General features: G+C 55.5%; 1 protein-coding gene across 10 annotated transcripts; it reads left to right on the top strand.

Annotated features, from left to right (window-relative positions):
- The first annotated feature begins 985 nt into the window (after positions 1 to 985).
- Ubtf (upstream binding transcription factor) lies at positions 986 to 17,758 on the top strand. Of its 10 annotated transcripts, none has more exons than XM_070027850.1 (21): positions 986 to 1,744; positions 4,618 to 4,743; positions 6,134 to 6,309; positions 6,803 to 6,886; positions 6,986 to 7,141; positions 9,349 to 9,413; positions 9,686 to 9,806; positions 10,145 to 10,255; positions 10,603 to 10,736; positions 10,865 to 11,006; positions 11,303 to 11,344; positions 11,451 to 11,564; positions 11,642 to 11,797; positions 12,168 to 12,323; positions 12,407 to 12,517; positions 13,397 to 13,485; positions 13,578 to 13,767; positions 14,866 to 14,913; positions 15,014 to 15,081; positions 15,162 to 15,305; positions 15,385 to 17,758. In XM_070027850.1, exons 2-21 carry the CDS (start codon positions 4,686 to 4,688, stop codon positions 15,692 to 15,694), a joined length of 2,475 nt encoding a protein of 824 aa, XP_069883951.1. In that variant the 5' UTR covers positions 986 to 1,744; positions 4,618 to 4,685; the 3' UTR covers positions 15,695 to 17,758. The 10 variants fall into 10 exon arrangements, with proteins under 10 accessions (XP_069883951.1, XP_069883953.1, XP_069883946.1 ...); XM_070027845.1 differs by having other exon boundaries at positions 992 to 1,744; positions 6,107 to 6,309; positions 15,014 to 15,085; positions 15,385 to 15,646; XM_070027843.1 differs by lacking the exon at positions 986 to 1,744 and adding an exon at positions 2,066 to 2,202 and having other exon boundaries at positions 6,107 to 6,309; positions 15,014 to 15,085; positions 15,385 to 15,646.
- The last annotated feature ends 435 nt before the right edge of the window (positions 17,759 to 18,193 follow it).

Raw genomic sequence — 18,193 nt, 5'->3', positions numbered from 1 at the left:
AGTAAAGGGCCTGGAATCTTAAGCTTCATGAGCACAATGGTAAATCTGCTACAACCAGAAACAAAAACAAAAACCCAACAACTGGAAACACCAGCTCTTGACAGCTTTTCCCTCCAGTTTTTGCAAAGAGGCAGAATTGGGTTGAGATTCCTAGGAAAGGAATCTCATTTCTCCCAAGAGATAGGAGGAAATTACACCAGCAGTGAAGTGGTGTTGAAGATGAAGAGGGCATTGTGCCAGGGGATAGTCCGAAGAGTCTGTGTGACCCAGCTGGCTAAGATGGTGACAGCAACATGTAACAGTGTTGGTGTGGGAGACTGGCACCTGGGAGCCAGAAGCAATGGCACTGCCTAGGCTTGTTGGAAGCAAATGGCCTTCACATTGACTTCTGGCTCCCGGATCCTGTCCTGATAGCCTTCCTTTGAGAAGGGCAGGCAACGCCAAGACAACCTACAAGCTGATGACAGTGGGAAGCTGGAGGATGGTTCCTGTCTAGGCCTTCCCTTCTCTCGCCTGCACGGTGTTGGACTGCGGGAGTCCCACACGGAGGCTGCCGGAACGCAGCTCCGGCGGTAAGGCCGGGATGCCAGGCTCCCCTCCAGAATCCCCGCCGCCGCCGGGGGGCAGAGCCGGCGGCTTGCTTTCTCTGGGCTGGCCGTGCCTTTTTGACAAGCTAATTGCGTGGCGGGGATTGGCTGATCCAGGAGTGACGCCGGTAACAACAAAGGTGGAGTTGGAAGAAATTAGATTAAAAGAGAGGGGGGTAAAAATAAAAGGGGGAGCTGGCAAGGCACAGGAGGCAGAGACCGAGGGGGAGATGCGCCAAGCTCCGTCTCCGGGTGGCGCTTCCCCCACCCCCCACCCCCCAGTCCCCAAGCTTCTTTAGACAAACCCATCGGGATTTGGCTCTTTACTCCAACCCCGGCCCAGTTACGGAAGCCGGTGTAGGATGGCTGCTGCTTCTTGGGGGGGGGGAAATCCCAACTTCCACACTGACACCTTTCACTACGATGCTGGGGAGGAACTTTTTGCTCGGAGCCCTCGGATCCTAAATCCAACGAAGGTGGGAGGGCAGAGAACAACGGCGGAAAGGCTCGCCTAAAACCCGGAAGGCCCTGGCGGGGCACAGAGATCGGACGAGGCGGGGTGTTCCCCCGTTCTTCCGATGTTGCAAATCCAGACGCTTTTTCTTGCCTTTTTTTTTTCTTTCCCTTTTTATAACACCCTCCCTTTGGTTCTCCCCTCCCCGCTCTGGCTTCAGGGTTGCAAAAGCAAAGAGCAATAAAAAAGAAAAAAAAAAAAACCCGCGCACACACACACACACACACTCAGACACACACCAGTGGCGACAGGGGAGAGTTGGAAAGCCGCAGGAGACAGGAGGCAGCGGGGATGGAGCAATGGGGACGGGGAGCAGGCAGGTTCCCTCGCAAATCCCCCTCCGGCTCAAGCCGCCTCGCCCGCACCGGCAGGGGAGCGAGGAGCCAGGCGAGCAGATGGAGGAGTGGAGCTCGCTCTAGGAAGCGGGCTTGGCCGGAGAATGGAGGAGCCGCCAAGCGACCGGCTGATTGGAAGAGAAACGCAGAGCGATGGAGGCGGGGGTAGGAGGACGATTTCTCTGCGGGGACTGGCGGCGGCGTACACGCCCGGGTCGGGCGCTGCAGAGCTTGGCTAGCTTTCAACCCGCGCTCGCCGGCTACAACCCCGCGCGCCCCCACCCCCAGCCCTACCCGTGGCTCCGCAGGTGAGTTCGACCTGAGGGCAAAAAAAAAAAAAAAATCAACATGTCCGTTCGGGAGGGGAAAAAAAAAAAAAGGGAAAGCATTTCTCTTTTTAAATTTTTTTTCGTGCAGCCCCCAGAGCAGTGGGAGGGAAGGGGTGAGGCTGAGCCACCCCGAGGAGGCGGAGGGGCCAGGCGAGGCCCGGGTGGCCCGGGAGGCGGCGGCGCCGAGGCGGCTCTGACGGGCGAGCGCTCGGAGCGGCGCTGCGCAGCGCCGAGGCAGGCGGGCGGGCGGGCGGGCGGAGCGGGGCGGGCGGAGCGCGGCGCGTGGGGCTCGCCATTAGCCGTCGCTCCGCTTCGCCATCTCGGGCTTTGTCTGGCGACTTGCTGCCCCGGCGTCAGCTGCGGCGGAGCTGCGGCTCGGCTCTTCGGCCCGCCGCACCCCTAGACACCCCTGACCCGCGCTCCTGTCCGTACGCTCGGTAAGAGAGTTTCAGTGCCGCGGATTTCGGGGGAGAGGGGTCGCTAGCGGCAGCGGCGGCGGCGGCGGCGCGATCTCCATGCGCCGGGGCAGGCCTGAGGAGCCATGCCGGGCTAGATTGAACCAGCTCCCTGAGCGCGGTGCGCCGTTTCCAGGATGGAGGGAGGAAGGGGGATTTTTGTTTTGGGGGCCTAATTTTTTTTTTTTTTAGTTTCTTGGGTGTCTTTTGGCAGCTAACGAACCGCGAGGTAGGCGCCTAAGTCTGGCGCCGCGATCGGCGTGCGTGCACCCCAGGGTTGGTGGCCACGCTCCCGGGATAAGGGTGGACGCTGACCGGTCTGCCTCTCCAGGAGGCAGGAAGTGGGGAGTGGGTGAGAACTGGCCTGGAAGCCCCAACGTAAGCTTTGGGAGGGACTGGAAGGGCGCTCTGGAGCGGGGCTGCCGGCAGCCCCCGAGCCTCCCCGGCCGCCTGGGGGCCCTCCCTCCCGGGCGGGCCAAGCCTGCTAGTTCCCCCGCGGGTCTGGCGAGGTCGCTCTCGGCTCCCGCCCGCCTCGGCTCGGAGCCCCGCCGCCATCCGGGCGGCTGCGTGTCTCCCTGCCTCGGGCTCCCCCCTCCCTTCCCCGGCGGCGGCGGCAGAAGCAGCCGCCACCACCGCCACCACCACCGCTACCACCACCACCACCACCACCACCCCCCTCCCCTCCTTCCTTCCCTCCGCCTCGGCCGCCCGGGTCCCCCCAGCTCCCGCCCCTCCTCCCAGCTGCCCCCCGCGGAGCCCGCCCGGGCAGGCTGTGGGAGGGAGCGGAGCCGGCGAGGCGGGCGGGCTGGCGCTCGCTCCCCGGGGGTCGGTGTGCGCTCTACGGGGAAGGACGCGCTCGCTGCCCCGCTTCTCCCGCCCCCCCTCCCGCTCCTCCTCCTCCCTTTTCCCTCCTCCTCCCCGCTCCGGCGGCGGAGGCTGCGGCGGCGGCGGGGGGTGTGCGAGCTGAGGCCGGGGCCGGCGGGCGGGCGGCGGGCGGGCTGCCTGCAGGCGGAGGGCGCTGTGCTTTGTGCTTTTCGCCGCGAGGAGCAGCAGGCAGCAGCCACAGCCGCCGCCGCCACAGCAGCAACAGCAGCAGCCGCCGCCCCAGCGCCGCCACCGCCGCGCCCGGAGGAGGAGTCGCTGCCGCCGCGGGAGGGAGCTGCGGCTGTGCCCGGCCAAGCGGGGGAGGGCGCCGCGGCTCAGAGCCGGAGAGGGAGCCGCCGGAGCGGGAAGCCCGGAGGCCGCGCTGCGCCGGGTAACCGAGGCGGCGGAGGACGCGCGCTGGGGTAGGGGCAGGGGGCTGGGGCCCGGCGACAGGGGAGAGCCGTGGGTGCTGTGGAGACCTGGCGGGGGACCCGAGGCGATCCCCGACAGGGGACTGGGCGCAAGCTGACCAGGGCACTGCGGAGGGCGCCGAGAGCCGGGGGAGGGGAGGGAAGGGCAGGAAGCGAGGCCCGAGCCGGGCCCGGCCGCGGGCTGAGGAGCCCGCGCTTCCCCAAGCCGGCAGGCGCAGTTCTCGCCGGCCGCCGGAGGGGGCGGCGGGGCCGGCGAGCGCTGCGCCCCCGCCTCCCGGCCGCCGTCCTCCCCGCCCTCTCCTTGGCTCGGCTCCCCGGAGGCCGGGGCGGGGGCGCCGGCGGGGCTGGGCCGCAGGCTCGGGGGAGGAGGCGGCGGTTCCCGCCGCGGTCGCGCTTCTGCGCCGGGCTTCTCCGTGCGCGTCCGGGTGGCTGGGCGGTGGCAGCGCCGCTGGCCCAGGTGGGTAGCTCGGGGGCGGGGGGGCAGGCTAGGCCGCTTCTCTCCGGTTGCTCGCTCGCCGGGGCGGGCGGAGACGGCGCTGGGAGCTTGGGAGGGGGTAGCGGCAGGAATCCGGATCCGGTCCCCGGGGGCGGTGCGGCCACAGCGCTCCGGGGCTGGCGGCGGCTGCGTTGCGTCCGGGTCCCCGCCGGGTTGCGGAGGCGGGGGGAACCGGCCGGGGGGAGGCGGGAGGAGGAGACTGGGGCGCGTGCCCGCTTCCATGGCCGCGCGCGCCCTTTACCCGCCCTTCCTCCTCCCCCGCCCTCCAGCCTGGGGCCTCCCCGGGGCGGGCGCACCGAGGAGGAGGAGTTCTTTTTTTTTTTTTTTTTTTTTTGGCCTGGGTGGGGGAAGGAGGGCGGGCGCTAGCTGCACGCGGGAGCTGGGAGCAGTCTCTCGCGTGGGCAGGGGAGGGCGCACGCCGCCGAGCCCAGCTGCAAAAAGTGGGATGGGCAGAAAGAGGGGGGGCTCACTCCTCCAACCTCCGACCCTTTAAGTCTGAGGCTGGCTCTGCTGAGAACGTGGGCCTGCGCCCCCTCCCTTTTGGGAGAGGGGCGAGATAGTTCCTCTCTCAGCCTGCCTGAGTAGAGACTGGTATCTCTTTTAAAGGCTGAGGTGGCATTTGACCCCGGGTTGCCCGGCCAGCGCGACCGAGGAGGTGGCTGGACTGCTGGAGGATGAACGGAGAAGCCGACTGCCCCACAGACCTGGAAATGGCCGCCCCCAAAGGCCAAGGTAGGGCCTCCCGCCCAGGGCTCCCCACCCCCAGGCCCAGCCCTCTATAACTTTAAAGTCCTTCCCACATGGCTATGTGCAAGGCTCACCTTCTTAAGGGCTCCTCCAGTCTGCCTTCTCTGAAACTGGAGAAGGTGTCTGGAGTATTACAAAAATCAAAAATCCCTCAACGCGTGTTTTGGCCAAATCCAAATGATTTGACCCCGAGTCTATATATTGTTTTCACATTCTTCTGTGTCTGAGGTCAGAGAACACTATGGTAGCTTTTCTGCTGGGGTTCCCAGGCAGCCTGGAGTACATTTTGTGTCTCGTGTTCGAGGGTGATGAGTAGAGAGGAAGGTGAGGAGAGGGGCTGGAAGGGCTTTTCATGTTTTTGTTGTTAATGAAAGGGTTTTAGGAGAAGCAGGTGGAAAAGGAGGAGTGTTTGGGTGGTTTAAGGTGGGAGTTACATAGGTAGTTTGACCCGTGCCTCATCCAGCAGAGTTCCACTGTATATGGGGGTGGAGGGCAGAGTGAAGCTGAGCATCTGGTAAAGCATGGGGAGCATTGAGGAGAGAGGATTATGGGTCAATGTGACCCACTCTGCAGAAACCCTGGCCCAGGTTATCGGATGCATATGAAAGTGACTTGGGCTGTTCTTCCAGCTCACCTTCCAGGGCAGCTACCCTCCAAGCACAGAGCTCTTTGGGGCTGCTTATTAGTGGCTGAAAATAACTGGTCCAGATCCCCTGTTTACCTCCCTGAAGAACTGAGCTATGAAAGCAACTTGGAGTTGGGGGGGAGGGGTCTTCTTGGAGTAGGCTCCTGAGATCCTTTGACCAGCTGGACCTCTCCTCAAAGCTACCCTGTGTGGTTCTTCCTCTGAATCTGATTTAAAAAAAAACCAAAAAAAAAAAACCTGTTCTTACCATGTGGACAGTGGAGTTTCCTTACTACCCATCCTCAGTCCTTGTACGTTTAGAGTTTCTACCTGGAACATGGACTTGAGCTTGGCAACACATTTACATGTGTTATCTCCCTTTCTCCCTCTCCTCTAAGCCTAACTCCTATAGAACCCCAAATCCCTGTAGTGTCATTTCCCGCTCTGCTACCCTTACCCTCTTCAGTAAATAGGGATCCATGGCCTACTGGCATGTTTCAAATGATAATAGCTTTGAAATAAGTCAGACCTGGGTTAAGAACCTGGCTTTCTAGGTATGATGCTGTCTGGTCTAGAGTCCCTACCCTAATCTAGGTTTTTTTAGAGCTGAGCCATGCCTAAGGAAAGCAGCCCTGGTTCAAATGGGAAGCAGCCAGGGGCTCTGGGAAAGAAAGCTTGAACATTCAGGTACTGGGAGCAGATGAGGAGGATGACGTGCAGTAGGTGTGATGGCCTCTTACCCCTCACCAGACCGCTGGTCCCAGGAAGACATGCTAACACTGTTGGAATGCATGAAGAACAACCTTCCATCCAATGACAGCTCCAAGTTCAAAACCACCGAGTCACATATGGACTGGGAAAAAGTAGCATTTAAGGATTTTTCTGGAGACATGTGCAAGCTGAAATGGGTGGAGATTTCTAATGAGGTAAATGATCCCCACCCACCTCATTTCCCTTTTGACACACATGAACACACATCTACCCATACCCCTATCTCAACCTTCCTGGGGGAGATGAGACAATTCTGTGAACAGGATATAAAGAACCTGGGAGGGGTGTTCATAACATAGGCCTTATGTGAGGATATGGCACAGGTGATAGCACTGGCCCAGGGGTCTCAAATTCTGTCACATCCTATCTAGGTATCTTAGAATATTCATATCTGGGGGCTTCTGTTGTCTAAGTTCTTCTGGGACTTGAGTGGAGTTGCTACTAGGGGAACCACACTGAGGTCAGGAAATCTCTTATGGCTGTCCTTTGGTGTGTCCTGACTGCCTGGGCCTCTGAGTCAATGCCTGCGTGTCAGTGGCTTACTGCAATGTGGGCTGTTGGCTTCAGTAAGTTTAGGCATGGTGAATAGTGGAGCCTGGTAGAATAATATTTCCTAACTTTGCTTTCCCCTCACTTCCCTTCTTCCAGGTAAGGAAGTTCCGTACATTGACAGAATTGATCCTCGATGCTCAGGAACATGTTAAAAATCCTTACAAAGGCAAAAAACTCAAGGTGAGTTACCAGGAAGAGGAGCACAGAGGGCGAGAGGAGGAATAAACCAAAGAATAGATGATGTCTGACCTCTGTCGTGTCCTTATTCTAACCTTCCAGAAACACCCAGACTTCCCAAAGAAGCCCCTGACCCCTTATTTCCGTTTCTTCATGGAGAAGCGGGCCAAGTATGCGAAACTCCACCCTGAGATGAGCAACCTGGACTTGACCAAGATTCTGTCCAAGAAATACAAGGAGCTTCCAGAGAAGAAGAAGGTGGGGGGAGGGGGGCACAGGGGGGGAGGAGGGATGCTGCTGCTCTTGGCTGAGAGTCACTGGTTTGGATGGGTATGGAGGATAAGCCTTAGACAAAAGGACTTGGTATTAGGGATGTTAGTAAGTCAGCATAGCAGAGTAGGATGTTGGGAGCCACCCCCAGTAGCACTCTGCCAGGTCCACACATGGTCACTAAGGTACCATCACACATGAAGGCACAGCCCAACCAAGTGATCACACCAACTTTACATACTACACAGCCATTGCCATGACTCAAAGCCGCTCTTCTCCATACATACATCTGCATTGTGAGCCTGTGCTGCAGTTCTGTGCCTGCTACAACATTCCCCTCATGCTCTCATGTAATGCTTATGATAGTCTCATACATGCAGCCCTACAAAAGAGGGTTATTTTAATGTTAGTGGGGAGGGAATTGAGGCATAGATGGTTGAGGGGTTCTGGTCATATAACTAATGATGCTAGAATAGCAGTTAGGCCTTGGTACCCCAGACTCTTCTGTTGAGTACTCACTGCTGGGTCCTATTTTAAGTGGGCTTTGTCATGCACAAGGACACACTGTGTTCTTTTCAGTATCAGTTCCCTACAGAAGCAAAATATCGTCTAGATTGTCAGAAATGATTAACCTTGGAGAGAAATTGCTCTAAGCCTCCCAGGCAGAGGTGGATACAGGTTAAGGAGACAGGTACCAAAACACTGGAGCAGTCCTGCGGATGGAGCATGAGATGGGTTGAGAAAAGAGATGGACATGACAGAATTGCTGGGTGGTGAGATGGAGCCAGGGAGAGAAGTTGGTAAAGGACAGTAGGAAAGACCAAAAGACCCACTGGCTAGAAGTGGAGGCAAAGTTGTACATAATGCTCAAAAAGTGGGACCAACCACCACACCAAGTTGCCCTTTATCCTGGTTCATGCACTCTGACTGAGGACTCAAAAGCCTTTGGTGCTAAACACAGAATGGAGCCAGCTCAGCTTGGTAAAAGCAGCCATCTGTGGCTGGGGCTCAAGTCAGACAGGATCATTAACTGCTATAGCTGCAGGTGACCCCATTAGTGAATGCAAACACGGGATAGTGGCTGTATCCACCAAACACTCATAGGATGGGAGGGAGATACTAAAAGGCAAAGGATCTGAGAATCGGGAAGACAGAAACTGGTAGATTGGATGGGATAACCTGGGGCATACAGGCTGTCACCAAATTTCTGTGTGTTGGGGGGAAAGGGAGGGGACTTTGGTAAGTCACTTCTCTGTGCCTGGTCTCTGGGTTGTTGAGAGTGAGCCACATCTAAAGTACCTTCTAGCTCTAAACACTGCTGTTATGAGGCAGAGGAGGCTAGGCTGTGCTTTGGTGTTTTTCTGTGGGCATCACAGGAGAAAGTGGTCTGCCTCTGCACCTGCTGCCGTTGTTAGAAGCAAGAGTTGGGCTTGGTTACTATGAGCCTCTGGCCCCTTAGAGTGATACTCTTGTGACCCTGGAAAAAAGAGGGAAGGTGAAGATGCACATTTTTTAAGTGGGAGCCAGGACAGGAAGTTACTTGAAGGAAAAATCGTGGAAAAGGAGGTACAAGTGGGAGGAGGTAAATGGGCAGCAAGTTGGGTAGAGGGAGTCAAGTGGTAGGCAGGGGGTGTTGCGGGGAGGCAAGGAATGCACTCAAGGAGCCTGGAGGAGGCTGAGACAGGAAGAGATGGAGATAGAATTGGGAAGGAATACCTAGGCCACTTGGAGACTCAGCCAGTGGACGGGGAAGAGACCCCAAATTCCAGAGAGACCTAATGGGATGGGGTTTGCATTGTGAATTCATTGTGTCCTGTCAATACAGTTCCTTGAAAGCAGGACTCAGCCACCACTTACGGGTGACCAATATCAGTTGCCACACTACAGAGAAAGCATGAGCAAGGTCTCCACCAGACTCCTCATGAAAAGAGCTCTGTGGTATCAGAAAGGCTTGGAGATCTCAGTCCTGCCACTGCCATGTAACATACTATCCCCCTCTAGACTCTTTCTTAGGAGAGAATAGAATATAGTATTCTGTGTCTGAGAGGCCCTTGTAATACTTCTCAGCCACCAGGTCTAGTGTATGTCCAACCAACACTGGTAGGCACATGTCCACAAAACAGGAAGGTAGCGTTTGTAGCTTTAGGTGAGGTAGGCCTTGGGTCCTGGATGACCCCATCCCCTCCTCCCCCCAGATGAAGTATATTCAGGACTTCCAGAGGGAGAAACAGGAGTTCGAGAGAAACCTGGCTCGATTCAGGTAAGGCAGTGGAGCCCAGCAGAGGGCACTGGGCGCTGGGTACAGCAGAAAAGGCTTGATAACTGGCTGCAGACTGAAGCTGGCCGTGATGAGGCTCGGAAGATGGATGGGTCCTTTGTAAACTATAATGTATCTTGCTTAGGGGAGGAGCAGGCAGCTAGCCACTCCCTAATCTACTAGCCCCAGTGAGGAAAGTTTGGTGGGTGGGGTGGCCAGCTTGGGTCTGCCCCAGCAGTGTCCCCTGCTGACCCTTGCTCCTGTGCCCTGGCTAGGGAGGATCACCCTGACCTTATCCAGAATGCCAAGAAGTCGGATATCCCTGAGAAGCCCAAAACCCCCCAGCAGCTGTGGTACACTCATGAGAAGAAAGTGTATCTCAAAGTACGGCCAGATGTGAGTGTCTGGCCAAGGGGCAGGGGTGGCGGCATATGGTGGTGGCAAGGGGGGAGCCGCGCCAGGTGGCCGGGCATGGTCCAGGGGAGCAGGAGAGGAGGCCCCTCCCCAGGGGGGGGACTGCATGGACAGGGCCTGGGCCAGCTGGCGTGAGTGCGTGTGCGTGTGTGAGCCTCTCCCTTGCACCCAGGTGGGATCCCTGCCTCTGCCTTCCCCTCCTGGCCTGTGGGGGACACTTATGTGACCCCCTGTGGCCCGAGGGGGTGGGGCCTCTGTGCCCCCCCACTCCTTCCCTGCCCCTGGCTGCCTGTGTGTGTCTGACGGCTTTTGGTTTGCAGGCCACTACGAAGGAGGTGAAGGACTCCCTGGGGAAGCAGTGGTCTCAGCTCTCGGACAAAAAGAGGCTGAAATGGATTCATAAGGCCCTGGAGCAGCGGAAGGAGTACGAGGTTAGGCTTCCGCTGCGCTCCTCCCCATCCGGCTCTTCAAGAGCCTCTGCCCTCTGACTCGGTGCCACCGCACTCTGTGGATGGCAGTCACTCCTGGCCCTCCATCGAGGGAGGGGGCCTTCTGGGCCCCTCACCTCTGCCCCTACTTTCTCCTTGTTCCCCTACCCCCACCCCATGAGATCTCAGGCTAGGGCAGGGCAGGGCAGGGCACCGTGTCACATGTGACAGCAGACACACAGCCATCCCCCAGCTTTGCTCCCTGCCTCCCCTCCCCAGCGGCTCTCCCCCTTCCCCTGCCCCAGCTAACCCCACACCCCATTACCCTCCACCCCCCCACCCCACTGCAGGAGATTATGCGTGATTATATCCAGAAGCACCCTGAGCTGAACATCAGTGAGGAGGGCATCACCAAGTCCACCCTCACCAAGGCTGAACGCCAGCTCAAGGACAAGTTTGATGGGCGACCCACCAAGCCACCTCCGTGAGCACTGCCCCGAGTGGGCGGGTGGGCAAGTGGACAGCTAGGGAGTGGGGCTAGTAAAGGACAAGGCGCAGAATGCAGCAAAGAGGCCCTTTTGCTAACAAGTATGCCTCTGCCAATTCTGATAGGAATAGCTACTCACTGTACTGTGCAGAGCTCATGGCCAACATGAAGGATGTGCCGAGCACAGAGCGCATGGTGCTATGCAGCCAGCAGTGGAAGCTGCTCTCCCAGAAGGAGAAGGATGCCTATCACAAGAAGTGTGACCAGGTATGTATGGCAGGGAGTACTACAGACATCTTTGGGTCCTGCCTTGAGAGTTAAATGCCTGAAGTCTGACTCCCAGTTGATCACAGGTTGCATGTTCCGTCGTCAACTGTTTCTGACATGGTGGCATGCTAGGTTTACCATCCTGGCCTGTCAAGACAGTCCAGCCTCCTGCCTACCATCTTTGGGGAAGAGCAGTCCACACCTAGGCCCTGGGGCTTGCTGTGGGTTACTGTCCCTGAGTACTGAGCCCTTGGTGAGGCTGTGCACAACTGACCCTGACTCTCCTACTTTCCCAGAAAAAGAAGGATTATGAAGTGGAACTCCTCCGTTTCCTTGAGGTGGGTGTTGCTCAGGCCGGGTAGTGGATGGGTTTGGCTGCAAAGCCCAACTAGGTGAGAGACTGGAGAGCAGCAGGGTGCAGAATGATACCCACTTTCCAAACAGAGCCTGCCTGAGGAGGAGCAGCAGCGGGTCCTAGGGGAGGAGAAGATGTTAAACATCAATAAGAAGCAGACCACCAGCCCAGCCTCCAAGAAGCCCTCCCAGGAAGGTGGCAAGGTGAGTGGGTCAGAGCAGCCAGGCAGGATGGGCCTAGGGCTTTGGCAAGGAATCCTGACCTTTCTGCACCTCCCCAGGGCGGCTCAGAGAAGCCAAAGCGGCCTGTGTCGGCCATGTTCATCTTCTCAGAGGAGAAGCGAAGGCAGCTGCAGGAGGAGCGGCCTGAACTCTCTGAAAGCGAGCTGACCCGCCTGCTGGCCCGCATGTGGAACGACTTATCTGAGAAAAAGAAGGTCAGGCTTGCCACCCTCTTCGCTCCAACCCCAGGCACCAGTGTCCCTCAAGGGGCCACTGGGGCCCCTTCCTTTCTGCCGGCAGCTGCGTGGCCTCCCCTGCCCCGTGTGCCCCACACGTGTGACTGGGCACAGATGCTGGGCCAGAGCCCAGCGAGCCGGAAGGCGGGAAGCTGTCAGCTAGGGCTGTTGGCTCCCCGGGGAGCCCGTGGGCGGGGCAGAGCAGAGCTGACAGGGACATCTGCGCCGCCCACGCCCCTGCTGGCCCCACCCTCCCAGCCGGAGCCCTGCAAGCAGCTGCTGGGCTGGGTGAGCTTGGTGCGCCCCCTAGGGCTGGTCTGCAGGCATAACGCCCGTGACATCTCTGCAGGCCAAGTACAAGGCTCGCGAAGCTGCACTGAAGGCACAGTCGGAAAGGAAGCCTGGCAGTGAGCGCGAAGAGCGGGGCAAGCTACCGGAGTCGCCCAAGAGAGCCGAGGAGATTTGGCAACAGAGTGTCATTGGCGACTACCTGGCGCGCTTTAAGGTGGCAGCGTATGGGAAAGTGATTCTTTGTAGCTTCTAGCCCAAAATGACTCCTCCTATAATTGATACCTTGTCTGTCCTCAGAATGACCGGGTGAAAGCCTTGAAAGCCATGGAGATGACCTGGAACAATATGGAAAAGAAAGAAAAACTTATGTGGATTAAGAAGGCAGCTGAAGACCAAAAGCGATATGAGGTGGGAAGGGGCTGGGCCAACTGCCCTATGTAGCAACTAGACTCAGAGCCAGAAATCTCAGCCTGACCCTGACCCAGTCTTTTAACTTCCTGCCCAGATTCTCAGTCTGTCATTACTAACATGGGATGACTGTACTAGCCTCCAGGGTTATTACTGAGGATTGTGAGTTCAATGCTGGAAACACTTTGAAAATATATTGCTTGACACAATTGCAAGTTAAGTAGTTGCTCCTTGGCTGTGCATCTAAATCTCCTTTCTGGCACATAAAAGGAAGAACTACTGCAGGTGTGACTCAGTGATAGTTTGCCTGGCATGGTTGGACCATAGGTTCAATTCCCCAGCACTTAAAAAAAAAAAAGAAAAAGAAAAAAGCCAGACACCGATGGCTCACACCTGTAATCCTAGCTACTCAGGAAGCTGAGATCTGAGGATCACAGTTCAAAGCCAGCCCAGGCAGGAAAGTCCGTGAGACTCTGATCTCCAATAAACCACTAGAAAACTGGAAGAAGTGCTGTGGCTCAAGCGGTAGAGTGCTCGCCTTGAGCTGAAGAGCGCAGGGACAGTGCCCAAGCCCAGAGTTCAAGCCCCACAACCGACAAAAAAAAAAAAAAAAAAAAAAAGGGCCAGGCATCTGAGATCTGAGGATCACAGTTCAAAGCCAGCCTGGGCAGGAAAGTCCGTGAGACTCTTTATCTCCAATAAACCACCGGAAAACCAGAAGTGGTCCTGTTGCTGCTGTGGCTCAAGTGGTAGAGTGCTAGTCTTGAGCACAGATGCTCAAGGCCCTGAGTTCAAGTCTCAAGACTGGCAAAAAAAAAAATCAGATAAGGTATAATATAGTAGAAGTTGTAAATATAATCTTCCCTGGTATCCCCACAGAGAGAGCTGAGTGAGATGCGGGCACCTTCAGCTGCTACAAACTCTTCCAAGAAGATGAAGTTCCAGGGAGAACCCAAGAAGCCTCCCATGTGAGCCCAGAGCTAGAGTTGCCCTGGTGTGGAGGGCCAGGCTGAGGGCACATTGTATGAGCTTCTGACCTTCCCTGTGTCACCCTGTGTAGGAACGGTTATCAGAAGTTCTCCCAGGAGCTGCTGTCCAATGGAGAACTGAACCATCTGCCGCTGAAGGAACGCATGGTGGAGATTGGTAGCCGCTGGCAGCGCATCTCCCAGAGCCAGAAGGAGCACTACAAAAAGTTGGCCGAGGAACAGCAGAAGCAGTACAAGGTGCACCTGGACCTCTGGGTCAAGGTGAGAGGATAAAGGACCCAGAAGGGAGAGGGAAGCCTGCTGGTTAGCACTCTTGCATAATTTCCTTGGTGCTGCAGTGTCATATGGGAAACAGTTACTGTCAGGCTTTTAAAGAAAAAAGAGCCGGGCGCTGGTGGCTCACGCCTGTAATCCTAGCTACTCAGGAGGCTGAGATCTGAGGATCGGTTCAAAGCCAGCCCGGGCAAGAAAGACCGTGAGACTCCTATCTCCAATAAACCACCAGAAAACCGGAAGTGGCGCTGTAGCTCAAGTGGTAGAGCGCTCGCCTTGAGCTGAAGAGCTGAGGGACAGCGCCCAGGCCCAGAGTTCAAGCCTCACGACCGACAAAAAAAAGAAAAAAGAAACAAGGGCTCAGAGTGGTTAAGAAATTTCCTCAGGGTCACAGAGTAAGGAAAAAAGAATTCAAATCAGCTGCCTTCCAGTTGGTACCAGGAGACTTCTCATAGGTTCTGTCATGGCTTCTCTGAGCTTCCTTCTGTACCTTAGGTGTAGTCAAATCCATAAAGTGTCCTCCCCAGCTACCTAGTAGATTGGCCACGGATCTAGAGAGACAGTGAGGATTAGATGTTCACAAGTTTATCTAGCCCCCACAGCCTCATCAGTGGCTCCAGTTGTGGGGTGAGTCATGATGGGGAACTTGGGAATTGAAGAAGGCCCCCTGACTGAAGAGCCTCCAGCAACTGGAGAAACAAAAACCATCTTAGTGCAGGGTGGCTCAGAGACCTGAGATTGGAGCTGTATTCTGAGACCCCAGATGTGACAAGCTTATGGAGAGTGAATATTGGTCAGCACATAGAGCCAGCAGTAGTTTAGAAAGCATTCTTTTTTTTGGGGGGGGGGGGTCCGGTCATGGGGCCTGAACTCTGGGCCTGGGTGCTGTCCCTCAGCTCTTCAGCTCAAGGCTAGCGCCCTATCACTTGAGCCACAGCACCACTTCTGGCTTTTTTCTTTTTGCTTATGTGGTGCTGAGGAATTGAACCCAGGGCCTCAGGCATGCAAGGCAAGTGCTCTACCACTGAGCCACCTTCCCAGCCCTGTCTAGAGAGCATTCTAACACCAGCTCTCCTCTTTTTCCAGAGCCTATCTCCCCAGGACCGTGCAGCATACAAAGAATACATCTCCAATGTGAGTGTGGAAACAGGGCAGTAGCAGGCTGTGGGGTTCTGAAACTCCAGGGTTTGAAACTCACAGCTTTCCCCCTCTGTATCCCTATCCTCTACTGCAGAAAAGAAAGAGCATGACCAAGTTGCGAGGCCCGAACCCCAAGTCTAGCCGGACTGCCCTGCAATCCAAGTCGGTAAGAAGCCCCTCTGGGGTGTCTATACAGCAGATCCTCAGGCACCCCAGATCCCTGATATACCTCTACCTCTTAGGAGTCGGAAGAGGATGATGAAGAGGATGAGGATGATGAGGATGAGGATGACGAAGAGGAAGATGATGAGAATGGAGACTCCTCTGAGGATGGTGGGGACTCTTCAGAGTCCAGCAGCGAGGACGAGAGCGAGGATGGGGATGAGGTGGAGTAAACACAACATGTTTGGGGGGGGCTCCCCCAAAGAGAGCCATCTGATAACGGCATGCCCTTCCTTCCCCCAGAATGAGGAGGACGATGAGGATGAGGATGATGATGAGGACGAGGATGATGATGAAGACAACGAGTCTGAGGGCAGCAGCTCCAGCTCCTCCTCCTCAGGGGACTCCTCAGATTCTGACTCCAACTGAGGCTCAGCTCCCCAGGTGGCGAGGGAGAGCCCCAGAGTCCCCCTCCCCAGCTGACCACTTATGTCTCCCCCCATGTTCTGTCCCTGCCCCTGGCCTCCCCCACTTCTTTTTTTTTTTTTTTTTCTTTTTTTCTTTTTTTAAACAAAATATGGTGGGGGTAGGGGACTGGAGGAACTCAGGCTAGGACTCTGCAGCCTTGGAGCCATCAACCCTGGGATCCTCCAGGGACAGCAACCATCAGACTGAGCCAGCACTGGACCGACCCAACCCACCCAACCCTACTCCCCCCCCCCCCCCTTCTGCACTTGCGGTTCCGGCATGGACAATGGACCGAGAGTGGGATTGGAGGGGGGGGAGCTCCCAAAGAGTTCAGTGAGGCCCTCCACACTTGCAGCCCAAACCAAGGTGGGATGGAAGATTGGGGAGGATTCTTCCTTCCCAGAGGGCCTGCTGCCTGGACCTCTACATTGGAACTGGAGGCAGGGACTGAGGGAGAGGAGGGTGGGTGCCTTTGAAAAAACGGGCGCTGCCCTGATGGCGCTCTCCCCTGCCCTGCAGGAAGGTGCCGCCTGGACCTGCTCATGGGGAAGGGGGCAGAGTGTTTTTTATATATGTGTATATATTTTTTTTTAAGCTCTGAGCTGTCAACGAGACGTTTCCTACCGATTTCGGCTGCCGTCTCTGTTGTCATTTCTGGGAGAGGGAGGGTTTAGGGGGGTAGGTTTGGGACTTTTTTAAAATGATCCTGGTGTGTGTGTGTGTGTGTGTGTGTGTGTGTGTGTGTGTGTGTGTGTTGTGTGTGAGAGAGAGAATGTGTGTATGTCTTGTACATAACATGGGTGCATCTGTGAGTCTATCCGAGTACATGTGTGTGTATGTATGTGTGTGAGTAAGAAGGGGGTCTGTCCTGGAGCCCACCTCAGTGTTCGTGAATCTGGAAAAAGGGTTGGTGAGGGCAGGGAGATAGTGACCCTGGCAGCAACAGGCCAAGGCCATCCCTTCCCACACATCCTCTGTGTTGCCTGGTCCCTGGCTCCATTGTGGGGAGGGGAACTAAAGCCACCTGATGCTTCCTATACCAGTTTGCCTCTGCCAGGACCATGTGCATCTGAGCTGCTACGGTCCCTGTCATCTGGCCAGTGGGAAGGGGTAAATGTTTTGAACCTTAAAGCTTTTCTTTTGTGGGAAAGGCCTCCCAGTTGACTAGAGGAGCAACCTGGCCACCCTGGGCCCAGGAACTGGGCTTCAGGAAGTATCTTTGGATTTTTTTACCTACATGTCCTTAACCACCTTCCCCTCTATCCTCAACCCACTCCCATTTCCTTTGATTTCTCAGGTCTGCTCCCCTCTTCCCTATCCCCTCCACCCTCCCTAGCTGGGGAGGGGCTGCAGAAAGTACATTCTGTAACTGTTCTCTGACCCCTGCCAATCATCCCAAGCTTTTTGTACCCCAATCCCCTGATTCCTAATAAGCCAAGCCACCTTAGCGCTGTGGGTTTTAAATTTTTTTATTTTTTACTAGACTTGTCAAAACTTATTATTTTTCTTTTTACAATCATGTCAGCATATTTAATTGGGGCTTTGTGCTTTTCAACCTTCCTCTAAAGAAAAGCTAGGAATGGGGGAAGGGGGGCCTTCACCAGAGTGGTAGGATAGGAAGATGAGGGTCTCCAGTCAGCTGTGGATCTCTCAAAGCACACATTTGTCTTGGCCTGGACTATGGTGCTGGTCTGGGGAGGCCTAGGGAGGGACAATCCCCACTCCTGTTCACATCCTGATCTTGGAAGTAGGTACAGGAGGTTCCAGGTTCTGGTTCTTCCTGAGAGCCCCTACAGAGAACCCTATTTCCTTATTTGAATGCCCCTGCACTATTATATTTTAGTGGAATGTGTTTTCATTAAAAAAAAAAAAAAAAAACATGAACAGGATGCTTTTTTTCTCCCTGTTCTAAAAACTGAAAAATTCTTACAGTATAAACAGGGCCACGGGGGTGGGGGTGTTGGTGCTGTAAGAGGTTGCTCTGAGTGCATTTTGGCACTGGGACAGGATGGCTGGGGTGGGAAGATCCCCATTCCCCACCCCCTTTTTTCTAATATTTAAGGAGTGTTTTGTAGGTTTCAACAACAACCACACTTGAATTTGTATCATGGGAGGTGGGAGGGAGTGGCTTAGAGGTGTCTGCCTAAGCTTAAGGCCAACTGTGGAAGTTTTGTTTCCCCTTTTTTTGTATAATAAAGTAAAAAACAAAGGTTTGTGTGCTGCGTGGTCATTGGAATAAGTGAAAGTGAGTGGCAGGGATAACTAACAAATTTGATATAGGAAAACTTGAAGCAGGCTTGTTTTTTTGTTCAGTTTTGGGGCTTGAACTCAGGGACTGGGCTCTGTTACTGGGCTTTTTTGTTCAAGGCTAGTGCTACACCACTTTGAGCCACAGCACCAGTTTTCTGGTATTTCTGGACTTTTCTATGCAAGCTGGCTTTGAATTATGATCCTCAGATCTCAGCCTCCTGAGTAGCTAGGGTTACAAGAATGAACTACTGACACTTGGCTCTTGTTTAACCTTTTCTATAACCAGCTTCCTGTTTTCCTATTTCTTGAAAAGTTTGGGGGGGGGGGATTGTAATTGTGGAGATAGAAAAACAAAGGAGGAAGCAATAATGTTTGATAATAAATGTACTCATTA

The sequence above is a fragment of the Dipodomys merriami genome, unplaced genomic scaffold (genome assembly GCF_024711535.1).
Source record: "Dipodomys merriami isolate MVZ:Mamm:240054 unplaced genomic scaffold, mDipMer1.0.p SCAF_19, whole genome shotgun sequence".
Taxonomy (NCBI): domain Eukaryota; kingdom Metazoa; phylum Chordata; class Mammalia; order Rodentia; family Heteromyidae; genus Dipodomys; species Dipodomys merriami.
The sequence above is the reverse complement of the archived record's forward strand: the minus strand, read 5'-3'. Positions and strand labels throughout refer to the sequence as shown.